General features: G+C 38.2%; 1 protein-coding gene across 3 annotated transcripts in view; it reads right to left on the bottom strand.

The window, feature by feature from the left end:
• Nucleotides 1–14,816, bottom strand: part of LOC134529722 (organic cation transporter protein) — a 98,010-nt gene that overhangs the window by 39,292 nt on the left and 43,902 nt on the right. For all 3 annotated transcript variants that reach the window (XM_063364104.1, XM_063364103.1, XM_063364105.1), the window contains exons 2-4: nt 13,561–13,672; nt 9,781–9,970; nt 5,001–5,104 (exon numbers count right to left, since the gene is read on the bottom strand). In XM_063364104.1, the coding sequence (XP_063220174.1) occupies nt 5,001–5,104; nt 9,781–9,970; nt 13,561–13,672 (406 nt within the window). The remainder of the gene's footprint in view (nt 1–5,000; nt 5,105–9,780; nt 9,971–13,560; nt 13,673–14,816) is intronic.

Raw genomic sequence — 14,816 nt, 5'->3', positions numbered from 1 at the left:
GCTTCGGGCGTCGGGTCGGCACAGGATGACGCGACTGGCCCCATGCCCCCAGCCGCGCTCGTAACTTCTAGAAGGGCGCCAGGGTCTATATAAGCCTGGACGCCGGCCCTCCGCGACAGTTGCTCGGCGATTTGGAGTAAGCTCCTCGGCGAGGAGAGTTTTTTGGGTGGTGAGAGTGCCGCGGGTGCGGTGAGAGTCCCGAGCGAAGTTCCGAGTGAAGCGTCGAGTGGATTCTCGGCGAAGGGAAGTGTGACGGAGCGACGGAGGTCCACGAGGAGTGCTGCGGCGAGAGTTGCGCGAGGGTGCGGCCCAGCGAGGTGTGCGGTGTGTAAGGACTTGAGATACTGAGTGCGAGTAATTGATTAGTAGGCATTTTAAGTAAGATTGTTTATTAGTGTTGTAAATATTAACAGTCAATAAAACTGTGCAATTAACCAAATAATTGGGCTACCCCTATACGAACCCAATTATTCCCGCTCAACGATTAAAAAAATTCGTAACAATATATTTGTGATAGCAAAACTATTTTGGAACAAAAATTAATAAAATGTAGTTGTCACAAAAAGAAATAGTTTCTACTTTTATGATACATTATAATTCTGAGATCACAACACTGATTACTCAATATACTTATTTGATTTGGTATTTGGTGTATTTAGCCTTGCAGCAAAGTGACTGACTGCTAATTTTAAGTTATTAGCATCAAATCTCGTTATTAACTACTTCCTTATATTTTCTTAGATAACTTATAGCCTAATTGCTTTCTAACACTATAATTTAAAAAAAAGGGAGTTGTCTGTAAAGTCGGTTTACGGACGATAATTTTACGTGATAAAGCAATATCAAATTTTTTAAATTGTTGCTTTTAAAAAGCCCGCCATAACCTGTTTGTTATTAAATAAGATATTCTCGGTGATTGGTAGGTTCTTGCACGCTCGGCTCAGGCGGAACGTGACAATGAGTAATGCTTTTTCGTGCGTGCAGCCGGCGTTCATCGATTTATAAGACGGTATCACATAAAAAAAAAATATTATTTGCTATTTGTTTAAGTACCTTAAATGATATAATAACGTTTAATACATAGCTCAGTCCGTTTTAGTTATTTTACACTAGGTAGTTATAAAACATTTATTTTTTAATTAACATTTTAAAAAATCTTATAGACATTGAAGTGATTGATTTGGTGTATGTGAATATATGTATATAAGATCATAAAAGAAGAGTTTATGTTTGTTTGCATGCTTATTTATATAAAAATAAATAAAAATTTATTCTGAACTTGATGAAATTTTAAACACTTGACATTTAAAACAAACGTTATATGACTGTAAACATAAGATTTCTAAAAACCACACTTATTTTCACTTTGCACCACTTAAGGCAGAATTTTTATACTTCTGGGTGAAATTTTGCAGAACTGACGTTTAAAATAAGGTGTGTATGTGTATGTATGTGTGAATATATATATTTATATTTATTTATTTATGAAAATAAGTTTTAGAAAGATCACTGTCTGTGTCTAAAATCTTTATTTTAATTTTATTTATTATTAGTTGAGTGCTTGCTGACAGTCGTGACCTTTAATATGCAGGCAATTAACCAATATTACATAAAATATATAATACATACATAATAAGTACTCAGAGACAGTCACAACAAAAGGGACATCATCAACATAAAATATGATAAAACTAAACACATGTCAAAGACAAAACACCATTAACAATGGAAGCATATAGATAAACATTGATCAATTTTAAATTAATTCTAACTAATAAAATAACAATAATAAATTACTTACATAAAATAGTAAAAAAAAATACAAAAAATTCTGGTTTGTGCTAGAACTCTATCCTTGCTGAACAAAGGAGAAGTTCACAAGCTGGCAGAAGCTGTTCTTTTATTTATTTATTTATTCAATTTTTGTTCTGTAGATCCCATATGGAGGTAAGGACTCCGGGATATAGAACAAGTCAATTAATACAAATATATACATATATACAAACAAACTGTACAACCACAAAAACTAAAAATTACAGAGTACTTTTACATTTCAAAAGTAAGAAAGAGATTAATTTTTTTTTTTACTTTTTATTTTCTATGTTTTTATTTAAATTTTATTTTTTACGTTTTATTAATATTTGTGGTTAATTGATCTTGATTTAGGAAAACTTGGGTTGGTTTTCTCCGTGTGCTCTTGAACATTACAGTCAATATATAGTTTTCTCCGTGTCCTCTTGAATATTACAGTCTATATATTGTTTTCTCCGTGTGCTACAGGATATTTCTGACAAGATTGTTGGTGTGCCCATGTGCCCTTGATTAATCATTGCGAGAATTCTGCTGATATTCTCCGAGTGTTTCTGGTTATTCCCGAGAAAAATAACCCTGCATAAAAAATTTTTTCGTCATGAGATAAGAAATTTTATTCAAGGTTTCGTTTCCTTAGTGGATTCCTGTTACCAAATTAGCACTTACAATAGGTATATATTTTCATTTAGTGGAATTCAAATAAAATAGGTTCATTAATAGACGATTGCTGTGTCTCAAAACAACAGAGAAACACTAAAATGCAAGAACTTCCTTCTCCTTGATGTCTAGCGAAGCCCTCCTTCTCTTGCGATCGAGAGAGAACATCCCGCATCCCACATAAAAAAAAATAATATTTGCCATGACACGTGGCGCCATCTGTTGATGAAAAGCAGAACTACTTGCGACAATTTCTTGTATCAGATAAAACACTCTCGCTGAAGAAAATTTAAAAAAAATATTGTAACGTGTGTACCTGCGTACACTAGCAAAGTATTGTACCCCTGACTTTTCACGGCATACCACCTGCAACACAGTGAGCTGGGCAGGCTTCCCCCGAATAGACGAGACTATTCTTCTTCCAGCTCGTCAGGGAAGCCTGCGAGTATAAAAGGGCATGCGCCCAGACCATCGATATCGCCGCGGAGTTGCTGCCGCCCGAGGACCAACAAGACATCGACTGGGTGAGACCTCTCCGAGTTGTAACCCAGGATATAAACAGTTCAAGTGGAAGCGTCGCTGGAGTAAGCATAAAATCTTTCAGAACGAACATTAACAAAAAACGACGGTTCAGCCACAAGGGCAAAGAGGGCGGGCATTAGCAAACTCCGTGAGGGCCGAGCGAGCGGAAGTATTGACACAATCACGACACAATCACGACACTATCAGAACACTATCAGGACACTATCAGGACACTATCGCGACCAGATCGCTACACAGTTTGGACACTAACTCTACCGCCGGTAACGAAGAATCGTAGCCACAAGAGACAGTGAACAAGATAACGGACTTACGCGTTACTACGAGAATGCGGGGAGAGCTTCACATGGTACCGGGGGAAGAGTAACTAAAACCAACCTATAAACTTTGACAGCGTTACACGACTAGTTGCGTGTATATAATTGTAACCTCTGGCAGTAACTATCTGTATCTATTTGTGTTACGTGTAACATTCAGTAATATTAAGATTAGGTATGGTCCTTGTAACTTTGTAAATGGTATAGCCTTAGTAGTTGAAATTGACGGCGTTTTGATCGTTAGCTGTGACGAGCGCACGGCTCGCCACAATTAAGGGTATTGTTTTGTTTTGTTTTAATTGTTCTGGAAACGATCACTTAGCGTTAATTCGTACGTTTTGTGTTCTAGAGCGAACTTGCATCAGCAGTTCGTCTTCACGAGAACCCAACTTGTTTAAGTGTTATGTCAGTTTGAGAATCAATGCAATTCCTTTTGGTGTTATTAAGTTTGTCAATAAATTGTTATTGGATCGAATTTAACTTAGCAACTAATTTCATAACCACCCGCAAACGTCCCTTTTTCCTCCTTGTTAGGGTTTTGCTTTGTCCTTAGTAAAACCCGCGACAATATATATTGAAGTAATTGTTCCAATTTAAAACACAGTTTGCATCTGGCATTAGTCGCAGAAGCTAACATGTATCCTGGTTCGCTGCCTGTAGCTGTATCAAAAATACATCGCTGTCGATACTAAGGCAAGGAGTTTACCTTGAGAAAAATGCTAAACGTCATTAGAGAAGCGAGTTTATTTTGAGTCCTTGCCAAAAACCATTTAGTTGCAGTATGTGTCAGAAAACCTTTGGTTGAAGATATTTCTTGAATAAACATTGCTAGACCTGTACAACTTAGCTGACTAAAGATAACTAGGATTGGTCTACAACACAGAGGAAGTGGAACAAAGGCAAAGGTGGTGCTTCAGCAAGAATGGACTAATATTGAGTCTGATAGCGCCGGAAAACTGGTTACTTCAAGCTCAATAGACTAAAGGTTAGGTACTATTCATAATAATTGTCAGTCAATAAGGTTTGAAAAATAATCATTTTGAACGAATTTGCAACATGACATTGTTATGCATTGTGCCTATAATTACTTCAAGGGTAAATTTTACATCACATTAAATATTATGCAGTGATACAGACAGTAACTACATTTTTGTTCAGTGTGCCGTTGTGTACTTAAATGAGCAGAATTAAACAACTATTTATTTGGGCTATTCTGCTTTTAGAAGAACTTCGCCTATGAATGTAATGTGCATGTAGATACACATAATGTGTGTGTGTTTACATACATACAAACATTTATACACATGTACATATATTTGTACTTATGTAAGTAAATGCACGTAATATGGAAACAGCCAAACTTTATGAAAAAGGTTTGAAACATTTCTATCGATAAGTAAATATTGTATTTTCATTCTAATGAGTAATAAAAAAAGAATAAGTAATCAATTGAGAAGCTAGGCGATTATAACATAAAAAGTTATGTTATGTGAAACCTCTACCAAGAAAGAAAGCAAGTTTTTCTCAAATAATTTATGGACAAATCCTTAGCTAGAAGGAACATACTCCTTGTTGAGAATAGTCAATATCACGTCACCAAGTGCAAGCCACAAGCAGGGCTCAGGACTGTGCTGTCTCGCCTGCACATAGAGAAGAGGAGTGGATGTGTCTTACTTGTCGGCCATGCTGCCCAGAGTAACGGCTCCTGTGAATACTCCCAGCAAGTAGACTGTCTGCGCAATTGCGCCCATCCACCGCCGACCACATACCAGGTTCCACTGCAAAAACACACAGCATCATTAACGCATCAACACCACTCAGTTGGTGGCATGCCATACAAGGTTGCATTCAACACTTCACGTGATCACTAACTAGGCTCTACAGCGTATAGCATTATTAAATACATATATATCATGTATATGTATTGGTCTTAGGCTAAAACGATAAGAGAAAAATTTCATACATTACAGTGACTATAGATAGATAACAGATTGGATTGTTGTCGAAACTTAAAATAACTCAATTTATTAAAGGTAGGATAAGATTGAAACTTAAAAACGATTTTACAAGCTTAACAAATTACACTAATTCCAGTCGAGAAACCAACCTATTCACATAAAACCACTTAGAACTACAAAGCGGGATTTAACCTTTAATTTCTGGAAATGTATCAGACCAATAGTAAGAACATATGTTATGTAGAGTATAGTTATATTATAGTTCGGATAAAAGGATAATACAAAATTGTATTGTTTAAATGATTCACACGAATTATTAATTACTATTTATATGACTCAGTTTATGAAGTGATAGTTATGAAAATTTTATATATGGCTGAAATTACCATAAGAAGGGGTAGAAGGCAGGTTCTGCCCCACAAAATGGGTAAATGATAAAACCCAATAAGTCACATATCACCAGTACAACTACCACCCTTCCTCCTATCAATTAGTGTCAATCAAGCCTTATTGCTCACCCCATCGATCTTGTAAGCATTGCCCTTACCAGGGGTACACGACCACAATACCCACACCTTGCTGAAAGTTGCGTCTTTTGCACACAGCAATTTCATAAATCACAATAAAAAAATAACGCCAAAATCCAACAAAAAAAACCCACGTACTTTACCAGATCTGCACTCGCTCCAACTAGGGTGCAGATAAAATACAATAAAGAACTTTAATCATAAATTCAGTAGAGCACAAAAACATGAAATAGCGATAGGGATAACAGTAAAATTCTCGTGTTTTCTGGACATTTAATGTGAACGATAAATAAATAATATATCTGACAAGGCCATCAATTAATGCTCGTAAATAATATAAATAACTTAAAATAACTACCAAGAATATATCTAAAGAGTCTTTTTAACTAACTGTTCGCACGACAAAACTATAACTACCTATACAAAAATACTTAAACACATGGCAGCAATAAAAAAAGTCTAAAGGAAAAAAATACTGGCTGCTATTAAAATTAACATTGACTAGATACCACAATATTCTCGTTACCTAAGCCCGGGAAAAAATATAATAAGGTCGCTAAAAAGTTCGAATTCATAATATGTGTGTGGCACACTGAATACTGGCACGAAAAATATGTGAATCGCTGTCAAAATATGGTGTAAAATCTTCACACAGTTCAAAGCCTCGCTGAACTGAAATCAAAATTACTAGGGGAGTTTCAACAAATGTTTAAAATGGGCCCTGAAAATCGCTATTTTCCTGTTTCTCATTAAATTACTTCTGCCAAAGTGCATTGTCTCTCATTGGCATTCTGTACTGAAGACCAACTTCATGCAGTTTTCTTCGCACTGATTGGTCTGCGATACGAACCCCTGTTGCTCTTGAAAGACAATTTCTAAGAGTTTCTGGCAGTTGATGTACGTCTGCGAGCCGACACTTGGAGATAACGATCCTAGGCTGGCGTTGTAACATGAGGCCAGAACGAGGCCTATTGTTCACATTTCCTGTCTGTCTATTCTTTCTCCACACCTTAGACACGCTGCTTCGTGCGACGTTTTACCGATCGGCAAAATCTTGCTGTGTATGGTTTGCCTAAAGTAAAGACACTATCTGAATCCTGTCAAATGTTTGTATTTGTCTGTGTGGCATGCCACTGCAAAGCTGAACACAAACACTGACTATCATTTGGTGATATGCGATAAAGCACCATCTGCTACAGCACTCAGGGTATGTTCACGTTACTAGTTTAAAAAACACAAAGCATGTCTGTAGTAAACACTGTCGAATTTCAGGGTTGTGATAGTCTAATAAATGACATAACTTTGCCAATGCGGCATGGAATATCTCAGAATACTCGTTTTGGCAGTATTCCAAACTTTTGTTGAGGTGTATAGTTTGGTGGGTTTCACTTACAGCTGTGGGGAGTAATCCAAGATCTGCGTCACTGTTGCACACCAAGACAAGCATTGCAAATGAGGAGAAACTGGTGCAAAATCGCCCTGCCCGGGTAGGTGCGTGCAGGGGAGGTCGTTGACCTGGTTCCCATAGAGAAGCAGAGGGAGGAGGTACGACGATGCCAGGCTCCACTGGTCCCAGGTCAGATGGCGTATGTGCGACACCATCACCGGGAGTTCTGAACTGGGTTGGCACCGAAGTGGTCTGAGCCACGGGAAGGTGGTAGCCCTGCTCGGACTCGGCACTTACCTGATTCGCTGTTCCAACGGGCGGAAGGTGAAGGTCCACCCAACCTCCCCACCCAAAGACCTGACTCGCCCTCAACAGACACAACTGGGGACTTATCCACCCCAGCAAGGGCGAACCGGCACACACATGGAAACAGCAGCCCCAACTGTGCTCGGTGCTTCACAGGCAAAATATAATGGATTCCACTTGGCGAAATCTGCATTTCATGGAATGTTGGATGACTACTATTATTTAAATACACTTAATGCGTCGAAAGACATTTGTACTTTTCTTGACGATATCAAGCAGGGCATTATTATAAATCAACTGACTGATGAAATAGCAATGTACGTACCTTTAAAATATAACTTGTGGCTGAACTGCGTATAAGGTAAACCATATCCGTTTAAGAACAAGAAATGAGGTGCTCTTCCAGACTAAGAATAATGTTCTTTACCTATTACACGACGTGGAAGAGTGTTGAATACAGTATCGTGAAAATCTATCGAGAAGAGAAAGAATATGTCAGTAAAGGATCTGGGTGGTCTCAGTCGTCAGTAAACCGACTGGAGCTGAGAATTAGTCAGATCAAGCCAGTGCAGAACTAAATCGATATTATATTGCTAACTTTCGCAAGTGTTCCTGTAGTAGAGTATAATTTACATAATAAATTTATTCTTTGTAATTTTGTGGTGTTTTTATTTCTCGAACCTGTCATTTTTTTTTGGTAATTTTATTAAATTATTTTTTTTTGCATTGATCAAGGGTAGAACTAAGGTGATCAAATCAATCTGATGAAATTTGGGATTTTTCAGAATTTCTAGCTTAAAAATTACAGATTTCCATGAAGGCATCCAAATTTCAAGATGGCAATAAATGATTCGTTGCACTCCAACGGTTTAAAATTAAACTAATATGGTGGCAGCGCCCTCTAGCAGACACAAATAGGCATAATCCAAATCAACGGCCTCCAGCAGACATAACAAGATGGCCGCAATGACGTCATACTGGCTGACGTAATATTTAGCTTAGCATTAGTGGTGGGACATCAGTCTGCCCGTGGCTTCCGTGGAGGGAGTTTTCATCGCCATTTTTAATCGACTGTGGTCGCTGGGTTTGAACCCAGTACCTTTTTATAAATTGTATTATCAAAATTCAATTATATAATTAAATTTTTTCCTGTTTTCTAGCTAAAAATATATGGATTTTCAATATGGCGGCTTATACGGCCGGCAATATGGTACTAGAATCCAAGATGGCGGGTGTGAAGTAAGCAAAATTTTTATTAATATTTTATTAAAACTGTAACTAAGCATTTTTGGTTAAGTTTTTATTTATAATTTACATTTTTACTCTCACCGGGAATCGAACCAAGGACCGGGATGGATTCAGAAACTAAACATATGAAGTAAACCTTTTTTTTATATTTTTCGGAATTTTTTCGGACTTTTTTGGTAAAAAAAATAAAGAATTTCAATTTTACAGTCAAAGTCAAGGTCATGACTTCGGGGGCTTTTAGTATTTTTAGGTTTTTCCAAGACAAAATTTTTTTCGAGGCATTTTGAATTTTTAAATTTCTGATGAATAAAACGCGAAATTTTCCCTTAAAATGGGAGTTTTCCCCTCGAAAAATGTAAATTTCTAGGACTATTTTGGAATTTTAAGAAAATGTGACACCAAGCTGGCAGCCGTGACGTCACAATCCAAGATGGCTGATCGGCTCCACGGCTCCTCCATGGCCAGGACTCAGTAGCAGGACCGGCTATTCTATCTACTTACAGGGATTACATATTAGTTGGCTTGTTTATCCATGGAACGAAGTCATGATACTTACATATATTTTGTAAACTGGTAATTCTCTTAAAAGTTGTTCACGAAAATGCAGTCACCTTAAGTACATTGTACGTGTATAATGTAGTAAATGCTATTGGTGATACACAATGGCAAGGCAACATGAGGTTTCCTCAAAGCTAAAAGTATGGTGGCGAAAAAAAAATCATACAACTATCGTAATAAATATGTGCAACAGCATAATGCAAACTTTGTCGTTTATAAAAACTGTATAACTTTTGGTATGTTTTCATTACTGCATCACAGTTTCAAAAGTTATTCAGAATTGTCGATATGTTACAATACAAACATCAGACCTTGCATACGACTGTCACCTCCCAAAATGTTTCTCAAATGTGCGTAAAGCAGGCTATTAGCCATCAAATAAAATAAGATTACAAAATGACCGAGTCCGTAAGGGAGAGCTATAAAAACATGTTTCAGCTGTTTTTTTTTTAAGCTTAAACGCAGCATACCTCGGTGGTTCTCGTCTGTTGGTAGTAAGTGGTGTCGTACACCCAACTGTCACAGGGGTAGGTCAAGTTCTGCTGGGCATCTAGCAGGTTGCACGAGTCGTACTCATTCTGCTTCCTCGGAATGTACAGATCTACTATGCTGGCGTTCAGCGCAAACGAGTCGTTCTCCCCGAGTGCTGGGATCCTGCACCTGCGGGCAGAAACAGCAGTCACGAGTTGGACACTTGCAGGCCACCTAGTGCACACGGCCCACCTAAGGACACCCAGGTGCGCAACACACTGCTTCACTTGCATCCAACTGCGCGCTCTTGACGGGCACCTGAGGTTTGTTTGCGGTGCTTTACGATACAATCAAATATTATAACACTAAAGTTTAGGTAATTTATATTCTGAGGTGTGTGACACCTGCCTCCTTTTGATCTTGATTACCTTAACCTCGCATTTGTCAAACCTTGTAAATGATAATTTTTATTATTATTTTATTTTTTGACGTGACAATGTCTAATTAATCGATGAACGCCGGCTGCACGCCCGAAAAAGTATCCCGTTACGCACATTGTCCCGTTACGCTCATTGTACGCTTGCGCCACATATATCTCTCTTCCACTCGATTGGAACAACCATCGATTTGACTTTTTCGAGGCACATTAACTTGAAACACTACCATTCGTTTCCTACTTTTCCTATCATCGTCCTATCCTTAACAGAATAACACAGATTGGAAGAAGTTAAATAGCAAACATGTATACAAGTTATAGTTAAAATAATCTCTTCGTTAAAATAATAAACATATTTGAATTAATGAGTGCAAATAAAAGTAAATTTATCAATTAAATTGTAGATTTCATTTCACTCCTTTGTATCCATACAAAATAGTGATAATTTAATAAAAATGATTCAATTTTATTCATAAAAGTATGCAATCATTTCATCAATGTTTTGTTATGACGTCACGTTAAACTATCGTCCGTAAACCGACTTTACAGACAACGCCCTTTTTATTAAAAAAAAATTTACTAGTTAACTATTTGCATTATAAATTTTTCTCAGCAAACAGCTGCAACTGCGAGTCGGCGCGCCACGAAGCTTGGGACTCGAGTGTCCTCAGCGGCTGACGAGCGGATCTGTTGCGCAGAACGACGATGATACCGCCTGAAGAGGGATTGTGATTAGAACTTCAATGTCCACACTGATATTTAACAAAAAGGGAATAAACATTCTGATTTTATGGCAAGGCCTCTCCTTAGGTGAAGAGTAACTTATTTTGCCGAGTTATTAGTTCCATGATAATATTTAATTTTTTGTTTTGTTTTTGGAAGCGATATTATTTTATTTGGCATTGAACTGCATTTGAGTGCACTCAGAACGGCAAACATATTTGATATCAAGAATGAACTAACTTGTTTATTTGAAACTTAGCGCGGTCGCAATTAGTGAGATTGATACTCGGTTTAATTGATGCAATTGGGGATTTTGTTGCAGAAATACCACTTATCAATTTCTGTAACCTGGTAAATTCACTTCCAATCTTCTCAATCACCCTTCATATTCCTTTCATTATCACCTTTATCATTTTCACTTTCTCACCCGCACACCTACAGCAGACTAAGGTTACATGAAGTCGGCGGCCATAACAAAATGGTCCTGAAGATTTTCCTATTAGACATCATCCAAATAATTATAATAGTTATACGTAAATAAATAATTAAATACATGTTAAAATTTTAGGTCTCCCATTAACTGAATTACTTTTTACTCTTGCAAAATTTATGGGACACAAAATTTTGTCAGAGGTTTTGATGTTTTAAAGTGGGTCTGGTAGTAAGCTGAATTAAAAATAGAATATACTAAAATAGTTGGCTGTGCTTAACCAATGGAATGCTGAATTTAGCTTTAGTTATTTTACGATTCAACTTCAATTTCCTTTACGAGTACTCTGTAGTCCCTTTAGAGACCAAAAATACTGGAGAACTGAAATAAGTAGTTTTATTAATAATGCCCTTCTATAATAAACCTTGTACTTTATTTGTAGGAATATCAACCTTTAAAGGTGGCAGTTGGTATGAATGGAATTTGATTGGCTTGAATTGTGCAATAGTTGAGCAACGAAAATTTTTTGAGGAATCAGTGAGGAATATTGTTTGATGCCATTTAATGAATTACAAGTGCTCTTTTTACCAGTTAACTATTACTTTAAAAGTATTATTGTTTATAGTTAGATACATTTCAGGGGGAAAAAAATGTAATTTTTAGTTGTAATCTACTTGCAGTGAATCGAATCAAATGTTACATAACACAGTAATAAGTACTATTTTAAGTTATACATGTTTTGTTACAACCTGTGTGGGGAGAACTGGGTTTGTAAGGGATAGCCCAATAAGTTTCATTACAGTTATATTAATTACTAATATTTACATGTATAATAAATGATTATTCTTCAAAATGTCTGATCACAAATCACTATCACATAAAAATGTTTATTCTCAAGTCATTAGATGTCTGTCAAGTTCCGCCGTTTGCACTCCTCATTAGATATAGGCTCAGCAGTGGTTCACCCCTTAGCTCATCTCACACACACAGTCTTGCGCCACTCAGTCGCACTCTCATTCACTCGCGGAACTCTCCGAACTCTCGGAACTCGCTCAGAACTGCCGCGGAGGCCGGTGTCGCTGCTCAAGTACTAGTGGGTCATCTTTCCAGAACCGACGAGAGCAGCTGTGACAAGTCGAGTCTTCCCGGGCCGACCCAACGCCCAAAAAGTCCAGAAGGGCGGCTTCAATTCACGCCACTCCACGCACGGGCCCGCGGAATTCCCAAGGCCGCTCAGCGATAGTTAACAGCGCCGGGGATGGCCGAAGCGCGGGGAGCGGAGAGGGAGAGGATGGGTAGCAGGTGGGTAGCGACAACCCTTGTAATACGGCCAGGCACGCGTGGCATGCCTTACATCAGTGGATGGCACGTGACAAGTTAAGTGATGCCAGTGGCCGTGCAGAGCCGCCAGCCAGCTTCGAACCTGGCGCGTGCCACGGTCCTGTCTGCATTCGTAACACTACTTTCTTCGAAATTTATTTAGTTTCAACATAAATTATAATAACTTTTCATTATAATTCTTAGTATTAATTACAATTAGTAATAACAATGGTACTTGAGACAATAATGTAAGAGCTAAAGCAGTGACTATGTACATAATCATTTATCAATTACAATGAATTGCTTTCATGTGTGTGTTGTCTATATAGTAGAATTAAAAATTTGCTGTGTTGTGGTTTCTGAACAAATAAAAATAAAACTAGGATATTGTCAATGGGAAATATGTTTTTATTATTATGTTTTCCTAATTTTTTATAAATTTTAACTTAGGCTCATTTAACTACACCGATGTAGCTTCTTCCAACAAAATTTGACAAATGGCCCAAGAAAATAATCATTTCTCAAAAAATCCAGTATTGCTACAAAATCCAAAACAGCTTTTGCAAAGGTGTGACAAGGGTGAATTACGAAAACAGCGAGCACAATTTATTTCTGTAACTGCTTATAGATTATTTCAAAGGAGATATCTGTGCTTTCAAATATACCAGCTACAAGTTAAAAGGTTGAAAGTTACTAACTTTCAAATATTTTTTTTTTGTTTACTAAAAATAAATATGGTGAACTTCAAGGCAAGCAGTCCAGAGAAAATAATACTTTCTTACAACATCAACAATTGTCGTGGATACAGCATTGAAAAGGTAATATTTGATCGGGTAGTTTCCAGCAGGACGCTGGCACGAGGCTTGTTACCTGTGTTGTGGCACTGCAGCCACTGTGACCAGCGACAACATGTGCAGGCCGGCTGTCATGGCTGCCAACAGATGCAGCACATACTGGCGCATCTGATAGTGCCCGAAGTCACCTGCGAACCAACACCATCCTGCATCAGATTCCTCAAAACTCACACACATGCACCACCAACAGGTCACTACCTCCACTATTTGCAATCTATGATCCAATTCACATTAGCTTTTGGTTAGTGGAAGGCTCAGCCGCCGCGCCGGTCGCACCACAAGCACTCCATGTGGTCCTCACACTTTGCATCCACCGCCTTTCTCAGCCGTAGTGCAGGTTTTCCCAATCTGTTTCCATCGGCCCCGTGGCTGGCCCCACCTCAGTGCAGCTATAAATAACTCTCCACTTAACATAAATCTTTCTTTCGCAACTGCGCGTTCGCGAGTTTTAGTTCTGCTACCCTTGTAGTCGAGCCCATCCTCTGGCAGGAAGCTGCATTTGTGAACTGTTTGACTCGGGAAGCCTTCTTTTCACAGACGAGAGAGCCAAACGCCCGATCGTGCATCTTCGGTTTTTTTTTTTGCTCATTGTAACTCATGATAACAAATGTTCAATTAGGTTAGGTTAGCTACATTATAAATACTTTAAAACATTGTGGGCGGTTGATTTGGTTAGGATAGCTACATTAAAGATACTGTGAAATCATGTAAACAAAAAAGCGAGGATGAACTTCGGGGAACTTCGGGTGTGGCTCTCTCGTCTGTGAAAAGAAGGCTTCCCGTTTGACTCGTCCGCACTGGGCCTCCACGGACGGGATGAAATGTGAAGACGCTTCCCTAAATAATGTAATTTGTTTTTTTTTTTTTTCGTGGGACTTTTGCTGTGGGCCGCTTCTCCACACGAGGAACGTGAAAGTTGAAGCCTTCACCCATGCCTAACCATCGATACGCTTACTATACTATGCAACATCACCGTGTCGATTCACATGCAAACGAACTGAACTCTATTCTCAGCGAGACACAGCAGACGTCCGTATTCAGCGCACATTCTTTGGTACTCGGTACAAATGTTCTTTTAGTGTTTTTAATGTTAGGTAATTTGTGTTGCGTCATCCTAAAGTGCCCTGACGTGTAAAAGTGTTCACCGTGTATTCCGTCACGAACCTGACATGCAAATCATTCCGTAACCACGCACGGGAAGCCTTCTTTTCACAGACGAGAGAGCCAAAACACGAAGTTCATGTTTTTTTTCCGTATCATTAATGTAGCTAT

This window comes from Bacillus rossius, chromosome 2, assembly GCF_032445375.1.
Source record: "Bacillus rossius redtenbacheri isolate Brsri chromosome 2, Brsri_v3, whole genome shotgun sequence".
Classification (NCBI taxonomy): Eukaryota; Metazoa; Arthropoda; class Insecta; order Phasmatodea; family Bacillidae; genus Bacillus; species Bacillus rossius.
This window is presented reverse-complemented; position numbering and strand designations above follow the sequence as displayed.